We start from the raw sequence: 17,594 nt of genomic DNA on the forward strand, positions 1-17,594 counted from the left end.
TCCGGTCGCTGGTTAAGCTTTAGAAACATCACAGCTTCCTATGGGTTGTGGGTTCCAGGCAGCCTATGACTGGGGAAGAGCCCCGTGGTAAAAGAAGCCCCCATTCTCCTCAACCCATTCCTTGGGTCACATGTTCCCAGGAACCATTAAATAATAAATAAATAAATACTTTAAAAAGGCAGGGTAGCTCCAGGGCTAGGAAGGGTCCCTGAACCAGCTCAAAGCTGAGGGAGAAAGACGCTGAACCCAAAGAGTCCAGAAGTAACCATGAAATCATTCAAAAGAGGATAAGTGACCTTATACCATAACTGAGTGTCTCCTGCTAGCAACTGTTCTGAAATCTAGGACTCAGCCAAGCAAGATCCTACATGCCCCAGGCCCTCAAGGGTCAAGGAATTCAGGACCTATGCTCTGCTGACCTGGCTTCACACTCTTTGGGACAAGGGACAGTGGGAAGGGGGCTGCCACACTGGGCCAGGGGAGAGTGGCCCTATGCTCTGAGCAAGAGAGCAGAAGGACACAACTGAGTCTTTTAAAGATTGATTGATTGATTGATTGATTGACTGACTGATTTCTCTCCCCTTCCCCCCCAGTTGTCTGCTCTCTGTGTCCATTTGCTGTGTGTTCTTCTGTGACCGCTTCTATCCTTATGAGTGGCATCGGGAATCTGTGTTTCTTTTTGTTGCGTCATCTTGTTGTGTCAGCTCTCTGTGTGTGTGGCACCATTCCTGGGCAGGCTGCACTTTCTTTGGTGCTGGGTGGCTCTCCTTACGGGGCACACTCCTTGCATGTGGGGCTCCCCTACACAGGGGACACCCCTGCGTGGCATGCATCAGCACTGCACGTGGGCCAGCTCCACATGGGTCAAGGAGGCCTGGGGTTTGAACCGCAGACCTCCCATGTGGTAGACAGACACCCTAACCACTGGGCCAAGTCCACTGCCCATGGTTCCATTATGGCTTACATTATGGTTTATATTTTAGACTGTACACTTTTCTAAATTTTTGGTTATATTATCGTTTACATTATGGTTTAAATTTTAGACTATACACTTTTGTAAATTTTTGGTGATATTTAATATGGCTTATATCCATCATTGCACAGACTTCGGGATCACTTCCATTGCTCCCCAGTTACCCCCCACCTCCATCCATTATATTCCTCTCTCCCCCTCCCCTCAGGGCCCACAGTGACAACCAAGCTTCACTGCTTGAAGGACAAGATTCATAGATACTTAACAACAATGCTGAGGGCTTGACACACTAGTCTGTCCTCCCCTATTGGGAGTCACCCATGCTCTTGAGAGATATACTCTTCTCTGTTTGAAAACATCAGACCGCCCCAGGATGGAAATACAACAGTATCCCACTCATTGCATGTGTCTCCACCCACTGTTATAATGCAATATGACAAGATGAGCACTCACACACTCCCTAGAAGCCTGCCCCAGGTGCAACCTGTGCCAGATGCCCCCTGTCAAACACCCCATACATGTAACCCTTCCTTATTATATTTTCTAAGGAATTTTCTCAACATTATAGTTTCAACCACAGAGCTAACAATCTCCCATGTTCACCTGCTCACCCCAAACCCTCCCCAATTCCATGGGCCATCTGACGCATCCTCCCAACCCTAGCCCCCCTCAAGCCTGCAAAGCCAAAATCAATAGTATCCCTATGCCCCCATCTTATCCCTTCACTGCACAACTACTTACCTCCACTTTATCATAGATTTCACCTCTGTAGGCATCAGCTCACACTCTTCATCTCGCCCCTCTTTCCTGTAAGCCCATCATCCAATCTCTAGCTCTCTGAGACAGCTTGATTTGCTTAATTCATATCAGAGAGGTCATGTATTATTTGTCCTTCAATACCTGGCTTGCTTCACTCAACATAAGGTCCTCAAGATTCATCCATGTTATCCCATGTGTTAGTGCTGTATTCCTTCTTATAGCTGAGTAGTATTCCATTGTATACCACATTTTGTTTACCCATTCATCTGTTGATGGGTATTTGGGTTGATTCCAAATGTTGGCAATAGTGAATAATGCCTCTGTGAACATTGGTGTGCATATATCAGTTCATGTGCTTGTTTTCAGCTCTTCTGGGTATATACCCAGCAGAGGAATTGCTAGATCATATGGCAAATCTATAGCTAGTTTTTTTAGGAACTGCCAAACTGTCCTCCAGAATGGCTAGACCCTTCTACATTCCCACCAGCAGTGGATGAGTGTTCCCATTCCTCCACATCCTCTCCAACACTTGTAGTCCTCTGTTTTTTTAATAGCCACCAGTCTAATGGGTATAAGATGGCATCTCATTATAGTTTTGATTTGTATTTCCCTAATAGCTAGTGATGTTGAGCATCTTTTCATGTGCTTCTTAGCCATTTGTATTTCTTCTCTGGTGGAGCAGCTATTCAAATCTCTTGCCCATTTTTTGAATGGGTTGTCTTTTTATTTTTGAGATATATAATTTATATATGTTGGATATTAGGCTCCTATCAGATGTATGGTTATGAAATATTTTCTCCCATTGGGTAGGCTGTTTTTTCTCTTTCTTGTTAAATTCCTCTGAGGTACGAAAGGCTTTAATTTTGAGGAGGTCCCATTTATCTATTTTTTCTTTCACTGCTCATGCTTGGGTATGAATTTCATGAAGGATTTCCTGTTACAAGGTCCTGTAGATGCTTTCCTACATTGTCTTCCAAGGTCTTTATGGTCTTGGCTCTTATATTTAGATCTTTGATCCATCTTGCGTTGATTTTTGTATAATGTGTGAGACAGTCATCCTCTCTCATTCTTTTGCATATGGATATCCAGTTCTCCAAGCACCATTTGTTGAAGAGGCCATTCTCTCGCAGTTGAGTGGGCTTTGTGGCCTTATCAAATATCAGTTGACTCTATATGCAAGGATCTATATCCAAACTCTCAGTTCAGTTTCATTGGTCATTTCCTTGTGCCAATACCATGCCATTTCGACCATTATGGATTTGTAGTATGTTTTAAAGTCAGGTAGTGTAATTCCTCTAATTTCATTTTTCTTTTTCAATATGTCTTTGGCTATTTGGTGCCTCTTTCCCTTCCAAATAAAATTCATAGTTAGTTTTTCCAGTTCTGTAAAAAATGCTGTGTTGATTTTTATTATGATTGTATTAAATCTGTAGATCAGTTTCAGTAGGATAGACATCTTAATGATATTCAGTCTTCCTATCCATGAACAGGGAATATTCTTCCATTTATTTAAGTCTTCTTTAACTTCCTTTAACAGTGTTGTATAGTTTTCTGTGTATAGGTCTTTTACAACTTTAGTTTAATTTATTCCTAGGTATTTGATTTTTTTAATTTACTATTGTAAATGGTATTTGTTTCTTGAGTTCCTCCTTGGATAGCTCATTGTTGGTGTACAGAAATGTTACTGATTTTGTGCATTGATCTTTTAGCCTGCAACTTTACTGGACTCCTTTATAAGCTCTAAAAGCTTTGTTGTAGATTTCTCAGGGCTTTCTATGTGCAGGATCATGTCACTGCAAATAGTGAAATTTTTACTTCTTCCTTTCCAATTTGTATGCCTTTTATATCTGTTTCTTGACTCAGTGCTCGAGCAAGTACTTCTCACACAATGTTAAATAGGGGCAGTGATAGTCTGTACAGTGATAGTGGGCATCATTGTCTTCTTTTTTTTTTTTTTTTAAAGATTTATTTATTTATTTAATTTCCCCCCCTCCCCTGGTTGTCTGTTCTTGGTGTCTATTTGCTGCGTCTTGTTTCTTTGTCCGCTTCTGTTGTCGTCAGCGGCACGGGAAGTGTGGGCGGCGCCATTCCTGGGCAGGCTGCTCTTTCTTTTTTCACGCTGGGCGGCTTTCCTCACGGGCGCACTCCTTGCGCGTGGGGCTCCCCCACGCGGGGGACACCCTTGCGTGGCACAGCACTCCTTGCGCACATCAGCGCTGCGCATGGCCAGCTCCACACGGGTCAAGGAGGCCCGGGGTTTGAACCGCGGACCTCCCATATGGTAGATGGACGCCCTAACCACTGGGCCAAAGTCCGTTTCCCATCATTGTCTTCTTGATCTTAGAGGGAAGGATTTTAGGATTTCACCATTATAAATGATGTTAGCTGTGGGTTTTTCATATATACCCTTTATCTTGTTCAGAAAGTATCTTTTTATTCTTATCTGTTGCAGTGTTTTTATAAGGAAAGGGTGCCATATTTTGTCAAATGCTTTTTCTGCATCGATAGATACGATTGTGTGATTTTTTTTCTTTCAATCTGTTTATGTGGTGTATTATATTGATTGAATTTCTTATGCTGAACCATCCTTGCATACCAGGGATGAAACCCACTTGGTCATGGTGTATAATTCATTTAATGTGTTGTTGAATATGATTAGCAAGTATTTTGTTGAGGATTTTAACATCTAGGTTCATTAGAGAGATTGGTCTGTAATTTTCCTTTCTTGTGTTGTCATTGTTTGGTTTTGGTATTAGGAAAATGTTGGCATCATAGAATGAATTAGGCAATGTTCCTTCTATTTTGATTTTTTGGAAGAGTTTAAGCAAGACTGGTGTTAGTTCTTTCAGTAATATTTTGTAGAATTCACCTGTGAATCCATCTGGCCCAGAGTTCTTCTTAGTTGGGATGTTTTTAATGACTGTTTCTGTGTCTTTCCTTGTGATTGGTTTGTTGAGATCATCAATTTCTTCTTTCATCAATGTAGGCTGCTTATGTCTTTCTAGGAATTTGTCCATTTCCTCTACATTGTCCTTCTTGTTGGCATATAGTTTTTCAAAGTATCCTCTTATGATAGTCTTTACTTCTGTGGGATCAGTGGTGATATCCCCTTTCTCATTCCTCATTTTGGGTATTTGCATCTTCTGTCTTTTTTTCTTTGTTATTTTAGCTAAGGGTTTGTCAATTTTACTGATCTTCTCAAAGAACCAGTTCTGTTTTTGTTGTTTTTCTAGTGCTTTCTTATTTTCTCTTTCATTTAATTCTGCTCTGATCTTTGTTATTTCTTTCTTTCTTTTTCCTTTGGGCTTAGTTTGTTGTTTTTTTACTAGTTCCTCAAAGTGTGCAGTTAGGTCTTCGATTTTAGCTCTTTCTTCTTTTTTGATGTATGAATTTATGGCTATGAATTTCCCTTTCAGTACAGCTTTTGCTGCATCTCATAAGTTTTGATATGTTGTGTTGTCATTTTCATTACTTTCAAGGTAGTTATTGATTTCTTTTGAGGTTGCTACTTGACCCACTGTTTTTCTAAGAGTTTGGTGCTTAACTTACATATCTTGGTGCCACATCTGGGTCTCTGGCCCTTGCATGTTTCCAGCTTCATGCCACTGTGATCAGAGAAATTGCTTTGTATGATTTCGATCTTTCTGAATTCACTGAGACTTTATCTGTGGCCCAGCATGTGGTCTATCTTGGAGAATGACCCATCTGTGCTTGAGAAGAATGTATATCCTGCTGTATTTGGATGCAGTGTTCTGTATATGTCTATTAGGTCCAGATCCTCTAATATATTATTCAAAGTCTTTGTTTCTTTATTGATTCTCTTATCAAGATGTTCTGTCTAATGGTGATAATGGTATATTAAAGTCCCTGACTGTAATTGTAGAGGCATCTATTCCTCCACTTAGTTTTTCCAGTGTTTGCCTCATGTATTTTGAGGTGCCCTGATTAGGTGGATAAATGTTTATGATTATTCTTTCTTCTTGCAAGATTACCCCTTTTACTAATATGTAGTGTCCATCTTTGTTTCTCAAAATAGTTTTGCATTTAAAGTCTATTTTGTCTGATATTAGTATAGCTACTCCTGCCCTTTTTTTGGTTATTGTTTGCTTGTAAGATTGTTTTCCATCCGTTCGCTTTCAACCTCCTTGAATCCCTGGGTCTAAGGTGGGTTTCTTGTAGACAGCATATAGATGGGTCATATTCCCTTATCCATTCTGCCAATCTGTGTCTCTTGATATATGTTTAATCCATTAACATTCAGTGTTATTACTCTTTAGGAATTACTTTCATTAGTCATATTTTCTTTGGATTTGTGGATGTCATATGTTATTTTTGTTTCTCTTTTTGTCTTTTTTGTTGTTCTTACACTCTCCTCCAATTCTGTCTCTCTTTTTTTTTTTCCCCCCCTCCTGCAGAATTCCTTTAATTATTTCTTGAAGGGCAGGTTTCTTATTGGCATACTCTCTTAGTTTCTGTTTATCTGTAAATATTTTGAACTCTCCATCATTTTTGAGTGCCAGCTCTGCTGGATAGAGTATTCTTGGATGGAAATTTTTTCTTTTAGTACCTTGACTATGTGATACCTCTGCCTTCTTGTCTCCATTGTTTCAGATGGAAATCAGCACTTAATCTTATTGAGCTTCCTTTGTATGTGATGGTTCTCTTTTCTCTTGATGCCTTCAGTATTTTCTCTTTGTCTTGAGCATTTGATAATTTGACAAGTATATGTCTTGGGGTAGGTCTGTTAGGATTTATACTGTTTGGGGTATGTTGCACTTTCTGGACATGTACATCCATCTCCCTCAATAGGTTTGGGAAGTTTTCAGCCATTATTTCCTCCAACACCCCTTCTGTCCCTTTCCCTTCTCTTCTACTTCTGGCATGCCTATAATGCCTATGTTTGTGTGTTTTGTGTTGTCATTGAAATCCCTAAATCCCTGATGGATTTTTTCTATCTTTCAACTCTATAATCTGTTTGATTTAAGATGTACTGTCTTCCACATCACTAATTCTTTCCTCTGCTTCTTCAAATCTGCTGTTATTTGCTGAGAGTATATTTTTGGTTTCTTGAATGGTGCCATTCATCAGCATCATATCCGTTATCTTTTTGTGTATGTTTACAATTTCTTCAGTATGCTCTCCAAGTGTTTTCATAATATCCTTAATCTCTTCCTTTACTTCATTAAGTTGGTCCATGATATTTGATTGGAGAGCTTTGATTAGTTGTTCAATGTTCTGCTCCTCTTCCTGGTTTTTAATTTGTTCATTGGACTGAGCCATGTCTTCCTGATTTTTGGTTTGGTTTATACATTTTATTGCTGTGTGGTCATTTTATCTTCATGGGTTCATTCAGTTGATTAGCTTCTCCCTCTAGTCTTGGGGTTTTTTTAGGTGCCATTTTTGTGTGTATGTTAATTTTTCTCTTTGACATTTTTTTTTCTTATTATTCTATTACCTTATTGTTGTCTAAGTTAACTTGAAGGAAAAAGATTAGGGCCAGGAAAAGCAAAAGAGGAAAGGAAAGAAAAAGTATAATAGTAGTATTGGTAGTAAATGTTAGCAGAAGAACTGTATAAGACCTAGAAGAATAAATATTAAACTCATGTAAGCAGTGTGTAGTTATAGGAATATGAAAGTGGAGTACCTACAATGAAATGGGAACTGAATATGGAGAATACAGTATGAATTAAAAGGCTAGTGTAATCAGGAGAGAGGGAAAGAAAATACAATAAGATAAAGAGCTAATAAAAGGTAAAAAACAGAATAGAAGTGTTAGAAATAAAAAGCCAGAAAAATTAGGGGCTAAACAAAGAGAGGGACAACAGAAGGTGAAATGTAGAAAGATGTGAAAGGAAAAGAGATAGCATTGGTAGCCAAAATCAGTACCCACAGAAAAGAGGAAGTTGAGGATGAGGAAGCACAGCAAATAATAAACAAGCCAGCAGCACCTAATTGAAAAAAAGGAAAAAAAGGGGGGAGGGGGGAGAAGAAAGAAAGAAAAAAAGAAGGATGGGGGATAAAGAGGAAGGAAAGACAAGATAAGAAGAAAATAAACCCACAAGCCCTCAAGCAAAGGATCAACCAAACAATTAAAAAAACAACAACACTTCCCTCTTAAGCTCTTATTTAGGGAAAATAAGAGACCCAAGGGAAGCTAATACAAGGATATTATCTATGTTTTCCCTTTCTTGAAGTATCAGCTAATATCCCAGTGGGTCACCACTCTAAGAGGAGCTGTGAACTGAACCAGGGATCTTGCACATGCAAGGCTGAAACTCCTCCACTGAGCCAAACCCTCCTTTAGGGTCAACCTGCTCCTTGAAAAAAGTCCCCTTCCAGCCACAGGATAGACTCTTTGCAATTGAATAAACTGATTGGGAATCTGCCCTTCCCCTTTCTCCCTTTCTCACTTTCCTCTCTCCCAGGGTAGCAGGAAGCCCGTGTGAGAGCTCCCCTCCGAAATTCAAATGGGACCCTGGTGAACCAAATCACCACGGAAAAAAATGACCCTCAGTCTCTTTGAGAGAGAGCACCCACACCTTGCTGGGAACCCTAAAAATGCTCTTGGAATCCTACCTAGCACTGTCTCCCTCCGGTCGGTATTTTGCACAGGTGTAGTTAATTGCCTGACTCCACCTTCTCCCAGACGTCACCCACAGAAGTTAGGTAAATCGGGCTGCCTCAGCAGATTGGCCTCACCCCTCTTCCTGGTTTCTCCTCAAGCCAGCTGGTATGCTCCTCAAAGCTCAAAAAGGGGGTCCAGACAATTGAACCCGCACTCATAGGACTCCTCTGCACCCTTCACCAGAATATTCCCACTCTCAGAGCTTTTCCCTTCTAACTGTGTGAACAGTAAGACTCGGGAAAGCTACAACTTCTTGCCCTGGGTGAGGGGCAGAAACCCAGGGTTTTACCTTGAGCTATCACTCTTCTTATCACACTTTCTCCAGATCTATGTCCAGCAGCCTCCTCTTTGTAAGTTCCCAAAACAGTTCAGTCAGGTAGGATTTGTCCCCACTCAGCTCATTTTTTATATGGGTGTTCTCACTCTGATGCTATCTTCTCTGTTTTCTTTGCACAACTGTGTCTTGATATATATGCATGCTTTAAGACCAGTAATGAGGATATGAGTGATTAATTCTGGATACAGGCACCCTGATGAGTGTTCTGACACATCATGCTATGTACCTAAGCTCTCACCCTGGTGAAATAAGAAAGCTGAATAGTTTTTCATGTAGTAAAAATTTCTTAATGAGTAGATGGCATTGGAAAGTACCATTCAAAGGTAACTTGCCGGAGAAGAAAATCTTTATGCCACTATTGTAAGTTTCTGTTTCTGTGGTCCCATCTGTCAACTAATTTGAGAGAAAGTGGAGGTGGAGAGGACGACTCTGCTAACTTTGATATTCCTGTGATCCTGGCTTTCAGGTCACTGTAAACCCCCCCAACAGTTGCCATTTGCCAAGCCTACTACCACCTTGACTGATGAGTCTGAGTTTCCCATTGGGGCATCTTTGAAGTATGAATGCCGCCCTGGGTACATCAGGAAGTTGTTCTCTATTACCTGCCTGCAAAACTTGGTCTGGTCAAGTGCCGAAAACATGTGTAAACGTGAGTAACTCTGAATGAGGAGCTCCTCTGGGTCAGTCAGACACCTGCAGGATCCGATACAATTTGTTAAAATTTTGGAGGTGGGACATCAAAGTTTGTCCAAAGATTAGAAGGAGCATGTTCTTGTAGATCATCCCTTCTTACTGCTTGGAGTTTCTGTATCTTGACTAAATATTCACTTCATGGGTGCCCTTTAAAAAAACTCTTTATAAAGAAGGTGGGAAAATCTCCTTTTTCTGGAGGTCACCCTTGATAGCTGAAACTATGCAGTGAATGAATCAAGGACACACAAGCACACACACAGTATGGCTCACTGTGACTGCTCTTGGCTAAAGATAAAGGAGAAATCCCAAATTTTTTATTTGGCTTTGATTTAAGGTACTTGGATCAGAGCACAGCTCTGTAACCATAAATGACCTCTATTGGGAGATGTGTGGTGATCCTTTTTTTTTTTTTTTTTTAATATTTATTTATTATTATTATTTTTTAATTACATTAAAAAATATATATGAGGTCCCATTCAACCCCACCGCCCCCGCCCCCCACTCCCCCCACAGCAACACTCTCTCCCATCATCGTGATACATCCATTGCACCTGGTAAGTTCATCTCTGAGCATCACTGCACCCCATAGTCAATGGTCCACATCATAGCCCAGACTCTCTCACGTTCCATCCAGTGGGCCCTGGGGGGATCTACAGTGTCCCATAATTGTCTGTGAAGCACTATCCAGGACAACTCCACGTCCCGAAAACGCCTCCACATCTCATCTCTTCCTCCCGTTCCCCACACCCAGCAGCCCCCATGGCTACCGTTCCCACACCCATTTCACATTTCCTCTGTGGACATTGGATTGGTTGTGTCCATTGCACACCTATGTCAAGTGAGGGCTTAGATTCCACATGGGTACTGGATGCACTCTTCCCGCTTCTAGTTGTAGACACTCTAGGCTCCATGTTGTGGTGGTTGACCTTCTTCAACTCCATGTTAGCTGAGTGGAGTAAGTCCAATAAGTCAAAGTGTAGGAGCTGAAGTCTGTTGAGGCTCTGGGCCTGGGTGTCATATTATCAGTCCAGAGATTCAAATCCGCTACATATATCTTAAACTCAGCACCAACTACAATTCCAATAAAGTAGCATGCAAGTCTTGTGTGTGTGGTGATCCTTTTTAAAATCAGTGCTTTGCAGCTGCTTGATTCTGAGACTATACAGTGAGTTTCCTCAAAGTGACCAATTCTGTGGAATAATCAGAACAATATGGGCTTAGTATGCTACATTCCAGTTTGAAACTTATAAACAAAGATAAACTGAACTCTACACCTACCTTCAAATTCTGCTTCTTTCCCCTAGGAAAATCATGTGAAAATCCTCCAGAGCCCTTCAATGGCATGGTGCATATAAACACAGATATCCAGTTTGGATCAACAATTAATTATTCTTGTAATGAAGGGTGAGTTGGGAGCACTATCTCTTAATTTTTTTTTCTTTATTAGAGAAATTGTGGGTTTACAGAACAATCATGAACAAAAATGCAGGATTCCCACCAACAACAATATGCACTGGAATGGAATGTTTGCTACAACTGATTATAGCACATTTTTATAATTACACTATTAATTAAAGCCCATGGTTTAACTTAGGGTGGGAGCACCATCACTTGCATATATGAGTTCCAGGACAGCAATGCCAGACCTCTGACCCAGACTTACGTAGCTGAAGTAGACTATCAGCACCTGTGCTTTTAGAAGAGCACTAGAACTTCTGGGTAGAGATGGTGGCTTCAACACTGGCCCATGACCAAATGAATATGCAAAAGAAGGAAAAATCTCTATCTGTATTACACATAATGGAAAGTGTAACCATTAAGTGGACACAGAGTAGGGACATTGATGGGTTTCTTTGTACTTGACTATGGCCTAGGACAGGTAACCATGCTAGAAGCCACTGCCTCAACTTGGAGGGACTAGTTAAAGAACATGTACTAATTTTCAGATGCCATAGCAAAATTGGGGGCGGAAAAGATACAGATTAAATCTTCTTGCAAAAAAAACCATGCTTGATCATCAGTGCCAATCTATGCTACCTAGACTATTATATCCATGATTCAGCAAGTTTAAACTAGGTTCAGTTCACTGCTCCTCACTTGTCTGAGCCTGGGGCATTTTAGTAGCTAAACAACATGGAAATATATCAAACAAATGCTTTGTTTGTTTTCCTTGTTTAGAGGTTTTAGAGACAGAATCTGCAAAACAAGTACCCTTAATTAAGAAATTGTCTAAAACCACCTGGGAAGGGGCTTCACTGTGATCAAAAACACAGCTTCTCAGGGTCACAGTGTTAACCTGGTTTATCTGGCTGGCAGGGAAAGGAGGTCCTGAGGGAGAAGGAGCATTGCCTTGCCAACCTGATCAGACTTTAGTTCTGAGTACCAACAGAGAGACAAATGGGAGAGCCAAAATCTCTCACATTGAAAGTTTTGTGTGCAAAAATACACCATGTATCATCAAACAATAGACTGTGGGTAAATGTGTATTAGCTAAGAAAGAAAGTTAAGAGCACATGAAAATTAATAAGTGATAGACAACCTAATAAAAAATTTGCAAAAAATTCACCAAATTGGAAAAGAAGGGAAGGGGAAGTATAGGGAATAGAAAAGTAGAGAAGGGAAAGGAAAATAATAATGGCCACTATATGTTTGAAAAGAAGAGCTCAACTTTGCTTACTAAATAGGGAAATGCACATTAAAACAACAATATCTTTTCATAATCACATTGGTCAAAGTTAAAGAGAGTAAAATGAATGTAAACAGGAATTCGGGGTAAAGTTCTCACATATATTGCCCTTTGAAATGTCTTTAGAGAAGTAATTTGATGCCAACCCACAAAAATTGAATGCTCACATACTTTATGATTTCATAAGTGACATCTGGGAAAGTTTTGCAAAATTTTCTTTATTGCAATATTGCTTGTAAAAATGTAAAGAGCAGACAATCTTGACATCCTTCAGTTAGAGATAGGTTGAAAAAAATTGTAAGATAGCTACGCTACGTACTGTTCTGCAGCAGGCAAAAAGAATTAGTCAGGTTATATGGAATGACCTGAATGGGTGTCAAAGACTTAATGTTAAGTAACAAAAACAATTGTCAGAGAAGCATATAAAGTTTGTTCTCATTTTTGAAAAGAAATGACAACCTTTAGAGGAGATAACCTCCATAAATATGTGTTTAAATGGGCTTGGGAAAATTGTGGGTACTTAAGATGGAAGAGGAAGTGAGAAAACATGCACGATATTCTAAGTGGCGACACAGATTATAAAATTATGCTTTTAAATGACTAAAAGCAAACTTAAGTTAAATAAGCATATGGTCAAAGAACAGATGTAATGTGAACAAATGAGATTGTTTTGACCTGGAGTGGGCAAACTCCGTCAAGAACAGGATAGTAGGTATTTTTGGCTGTGTAGGCCATATGGTTCTTTTGCAATGACTCAACCCTGCTGTTGCAGTGGAAAAGTATCCCTAGACAAGGGGTTCTTAACCTTTTTTGTTCCACAGACCCCTTTGCCAGTCAGGTGAAAACCACAGACCTCTTACTATACTGTGCATTATTCTATAAATATATCACACCCACACCAATACATCCCCATGAGAATAATGTTTTTTTGTATTTCAGTTCAAGCTCATGGACCCCTTGTTAAGAACCACTGCCCTAGACAATTTATAAATGAATGAGTTGGCTGTTTCCTATAAAACTGTATTTACATAAACAGGCTATGGGACATACTTAGTCTGCTGGCCTTAGCTTGCCAACCCCTGGTTAGATGAAAAGATTGTGAGCATTACTTTTCTTCAATTCTAGTTATTATTATAATCACGGAATTTTTTTTAATGGAAAACATAAATTGGTAATATCCTAAAAGTAGTCAGAGACTTTAGATTGGGCATAAAAGAGTATAAAAAATGAGATGCTGAGGAATGAGGCAGCTTCGATACATGTATATTGAACTTTGTACCCTACAAAGAATGTATACGCTTTAAAAGGAACAATTTGTAAAAGTTGGCATCATTACTCCACAGAGTATACCTCAATAAACTTGCTCATAGGAGAAATCAAAGAGGCTGAATTCTTTCCTCACAATTCAATGGAACTAGCAACAACAACAAAAATTTAAAAGATTGAAAGTTTTGAGGGCACAGATGTGGCTCAAGCAGTTGAGCACCGTCTTCCCACATTGGAGGTCCTGGGTTTGGTTTCCAGTGCCTCCTAAAAGGAAAAAAGAACAATAAGCAAACAAACGAAAAAACCAACTCAGGGGGCCAATGGGGCTCAGTGGTTTAGCACCAGCTTCCCACATACACGGTCCTGGTACCAAAAAAAAAAAAAAAAAAGATTTATAGTTTATATCCATAAAATGTGCTGTCATAGGAAAAATATTATTTACCAGGATATACTTAAAAAACAGTAGAACACCTAATAAACCCATTATAAAAGAATAAGTTGGAAAAGTAAAAAAATGCATTAGTTATCTATTGCTATGTAACAGCTTACCCCAAAACTTGGTTGTTTAAAACAACCAAGTTATTATTTTACCTAATTCCAAGGGTCAAGAAACCAGGAGTGCTTATCTGGGTGTTCCTGACTCGGGATCACTCATGAGGTGACAGTCAGATGTTGGCCAGAGCTCCTGTTATCTGTAGATTTGACTGGGGCTGGTCCCTCCTTGGGATCCACTCCCAAGGAGGCACATTCATATGACTTTAGCAGGACATTTCAGTTCCTCACCACGTCGGCCTCTCCAAAGCATTGCTCATGACATGGCAGCTGGCTTCTGCCATAATAAGCAATCTGAAAGAGAGAGGAAAATATCGGAGTTCTTTTTATGCACATCAACACTTCCATTTTATTCTATTCATTAGAATTAAGTCTCTAATTGAAATGAAGAGGATTTAGACTCCACTACTTGAAGAGAGATGTATCAAAGAATTTGTGGATACATTTAAAAACCATCCAAAAAGGCAATCTCCCAGTTTTGCAACTTCTTTTAAACTTCAAGAAACAGATAATCCAAGCTTTATTTAAATTGTTACATAGTATAGAAATAAAACTATATCCGTTCTTAAATTTTCCAAAGATTGCAAGTGGAAAAAAATATAGTTTTGGCCCACTATTCTAAAGCAAATATTAAGTAAAAACAATAAAAAGGACAATGTAAAATGAGCAAGAAGAGTCATTCCAAAAATAGTTCGAATTTAGGAAATCCATCAATTTATTTTATTAAATCATACCCAAGTAAATATCTATCATAGCAAAATACTATAATTAATATTTAAAATCTAGAGGTATGCTTGAAGCATGTAATTAAAGTTAGGAGAAGGAAAAGAATAACTTTGCATCCTTCCTAGTGGAAATTCAAACCAATAGAATGACACTCCCTTACACACATACAAAATTAGATATATATGGAAAAGAAAAAGTTATTAGCAGGTGGTTATTAATTTAAAATCTTCTGAAAAACTATCAGAACTAATTGGAGATATTAGTACTCTATCCAGTAAAAAAGAAATACTCATGAATTAATTATTTTGTATAAGTAACAACTAACAGAAATAGTGGAGGGAAATGCCAAGAACAATAGCAAAATAATCATCTAGAAACAAATCTAACAAGAAATATGTGGGACTTAGAAGTAGAAGACTTAAAAACATTTGGGGCCCATGCCCCGACCCATTGCTCAGGCCCACCTCGCCCTTGCCCTCACCCCCTGCCAGCCTGCAAGCTGCAGCTGCCCCTGCTCCAGCCCCTCGGACACCCAGTCGACCATGTCTTCGCCTCCTGACACTTGCCTGCCGTGAAAGCTGGTGGAAAGCGAGTTGTGCAGAAATACCCACGGGGTGGAGACAACCAAGAAGAGAAAGACAAGGATGCCCAAGAGTGGGAAAGCCCCAGTCCACCCAAACCGACTGTGCTCATCTCTGGAGTTATCACTGGAGTGACACACGCTAGAAGCCCCAAGACTCCGTGGACCCAGCATACCCAGCAGCCACGCAGGGGAACCCATGCCTGGACCCTGGACCCTCAACGTGCCCCGGGTGCTCTGATATTCCATATTTAACCAATGAAAGGACTGGCATCTTTTTCAAGATTCTACCGTATTGGCAGATTTAAGGCAAAGCAAGGCGCTCCTTCCTTTGCTTTAAATCTCCATATTTATAGAAATGGATCAAATTCCAAACCTTGTTTACATATAGTCCTGCTTGGATGTTATTCAGGGATCACCAAACCCTCATATCCTCCCCCACAGTTTGATCTAGAGGTGCCATTATCAAAATTGCCAAGACCTTGGTAAAAGGACATTGTTAAAAGGTTAGCTTTAGGGAAGTGGATGTGGCTCAAGCAATTGGGCTCCCATCTACCATATAGGAGGTCCAGGGTTTGATACCCAGGGCCTCCTGGTGAAGGCTTGTGGGCCTCTGTGGCAAGCTGGCCTGCACGGAGTGCTGCTCCACGCAGGAGTGCTGCTCCATGCAGGAGTGCTGCCCCATGCAGGAGTGCTGCCCCGCGCAGGAGTGCTGCTCCGTGCAGGAGTGCTGCCCTGTGCAGGAGTGCTGCCCCACGCAGGAGTGCTGGTTCACATAGAGAACCAGCAAAGCAAGATGATGCAACAAAAAGAGATGCGAAGGAGAGACAATAAGTGACACAGCAGATCAGGGAGCTGAGGTGGCACAAGAGAACGATCGCCTCTCTCCTATTTCCGAAGGTCCCAGACTCAGTTCCCAGAGCCACCTAATGAGAATACAAGCAGACACAGAAAACACAGCGAAAAGACACAGAGAGCAGACAATGGAGGGAGGGGGGAGAAATAAATAAATCTTTAAAAAAAAAAAAAAAGGTTAGCTTTAATTCTGTTTCAGTAATTGCCTTAAGTCCATACCTTTCATCTTTAAAAACAATAGGGTACAAATTGGAAATGAAAGATTAATTTGGAGAAAAAGCTCAATCATTTCAAGCTTCTTAAAATAGGAGAATAGTCTTAACACCTACTGGAGAGTAAGAAATAAGGAGAGTTAACTAAATTCGCAGCTTTGGAGAAGGCAGAGCATGCACGGCTTTTAAACAGGCCGCAACAGCACAGAATTTCCTTCCCCAATGTGGTATACCAGGGTGGTACCAAGCACTCACAGGCAAGGCATGGCTTTTCCCTCAGAAAGCAGGAGAAAAGCACACGTCATTGATGTGGTTCTTTTATTCCAGGAGTCATCTTGCTGAAAAATCAGGAGTTAGGCTGGTGGGCTCAAAGAGAGTACTTCCCAAAGTCTCTTGGTGTGAGTCCCCCAGTCCAAGACGGTTTGGCTATGCCGAGGGGCTCTGCCTGGGAAACGGGGTCAGAGGCGCTTTTACTCAGTCACCTCTGGAGCTCCCTTGGGGTGCCTGAAATGATCACTGTTCGGAGGAGAGAAGTAGATGCCTAGCTAATTCTAGAACATGTGAGCAAGGGAGTTGAAAGCCCATGAAGGCCAGATGAAAACCTGCCTAACTTATTAAAAAGTCCCTTTTGGCGGCGGACTTGGCCCAGTGGTTAGGGCGTCTGTCTACCACATGGGAGGTCCGCGGTTCAAACCCCGGGCCTCCTTGACCCTTGTGGAGCTGGCCCGTGCGCAGTGCTGATGCGCGCAAGGAGTGCTGTGCCACTAAGGGGTGTCCCCCGCGTAGGGGAGCCCCACGCGCAAGGAGTGTGCCCTGAAAGGAGAGCCACCCAGTGGGAAAGAAAGTGCAGCCTGCCCAGGAATGGCGCCGCACACACGGAGAGCTGACACAACAAGATGACACAACAAAAAGAAACACAGATTCCCGTGCCGCTGACAACAACAGAAGCAGACAAAGAAGACGCAGCAAATAGACACAGAGAACAGACAACCAGGGTGGGGGGGAAGGGGAGAGAAATAAATAAAATAAATAAATCTTTAAAAAAAGAAAAAGACTGGGAAACGGACTTTGGCCCAGTGGTTAGGGCGTCCGTCTACCATATGGGAGGTCTGCGGTTCAAACCCCGGGCCTCCTTGACCGGTGTGGAGCTGGCCATGCGCAGCGCTGATGCGCGCAAGGAGTGCCGTGCCACGCAAGGGTGTCCCCCGCGTGAGGGAGCCCCACGCGCAAGGAGTGCACCCGTGAGGAGAGCCGCCCAGCGTGAAAAGAAAGAGCAGCCTGCCCAGGAATGGCGCCGCCCACACTTCCCGTGCCGCTGACGACAACAGAA

General features: G+C 41.1%; 1 protein-coding gene across 1 annotated transcript in view; it reads left to right on the plus strand.

Annotated features, from left to right (window-relative positions):
- The window catches only part of LOC101430310 (complement receptor type 1), a 179,664-nt gene that overhangs the window by 129,167 nt on the left and 32,903 nt on the right, over nt 1-17,594 (plus strand). Inside the window, exons 44-45 of the mRNA XM_071207305.1 lie at nt 9,161-9,343; nt 10,692-10,791. Coding sequence (XP_071063406.1) covers nt 9,161-9,343; nt 10,692-10,791 — 283 coding nt within the window. The remainder of the gene's footprint in view (nt 1-9,160; nt 9,344-10,691; nt 10,792-17,594) is intronic.

Source organism: Dasypus novemcinctus, chromosome 13 (assembly GCF_030445035.2).
Source record: "Dasypus novemcinctus isolate mDasNov1 chromosome 13, mDasNov1.1.hap2, whole genome shotgun sequence".
In the NCBI taxonomy this organism is placed as follows: domain Eukaryota; kingdom Metazoa; phylum Chordata; class Mammalia; order Cingulata; family Dasypodidae; genus Dasypus; species Dasypus novemcinctus.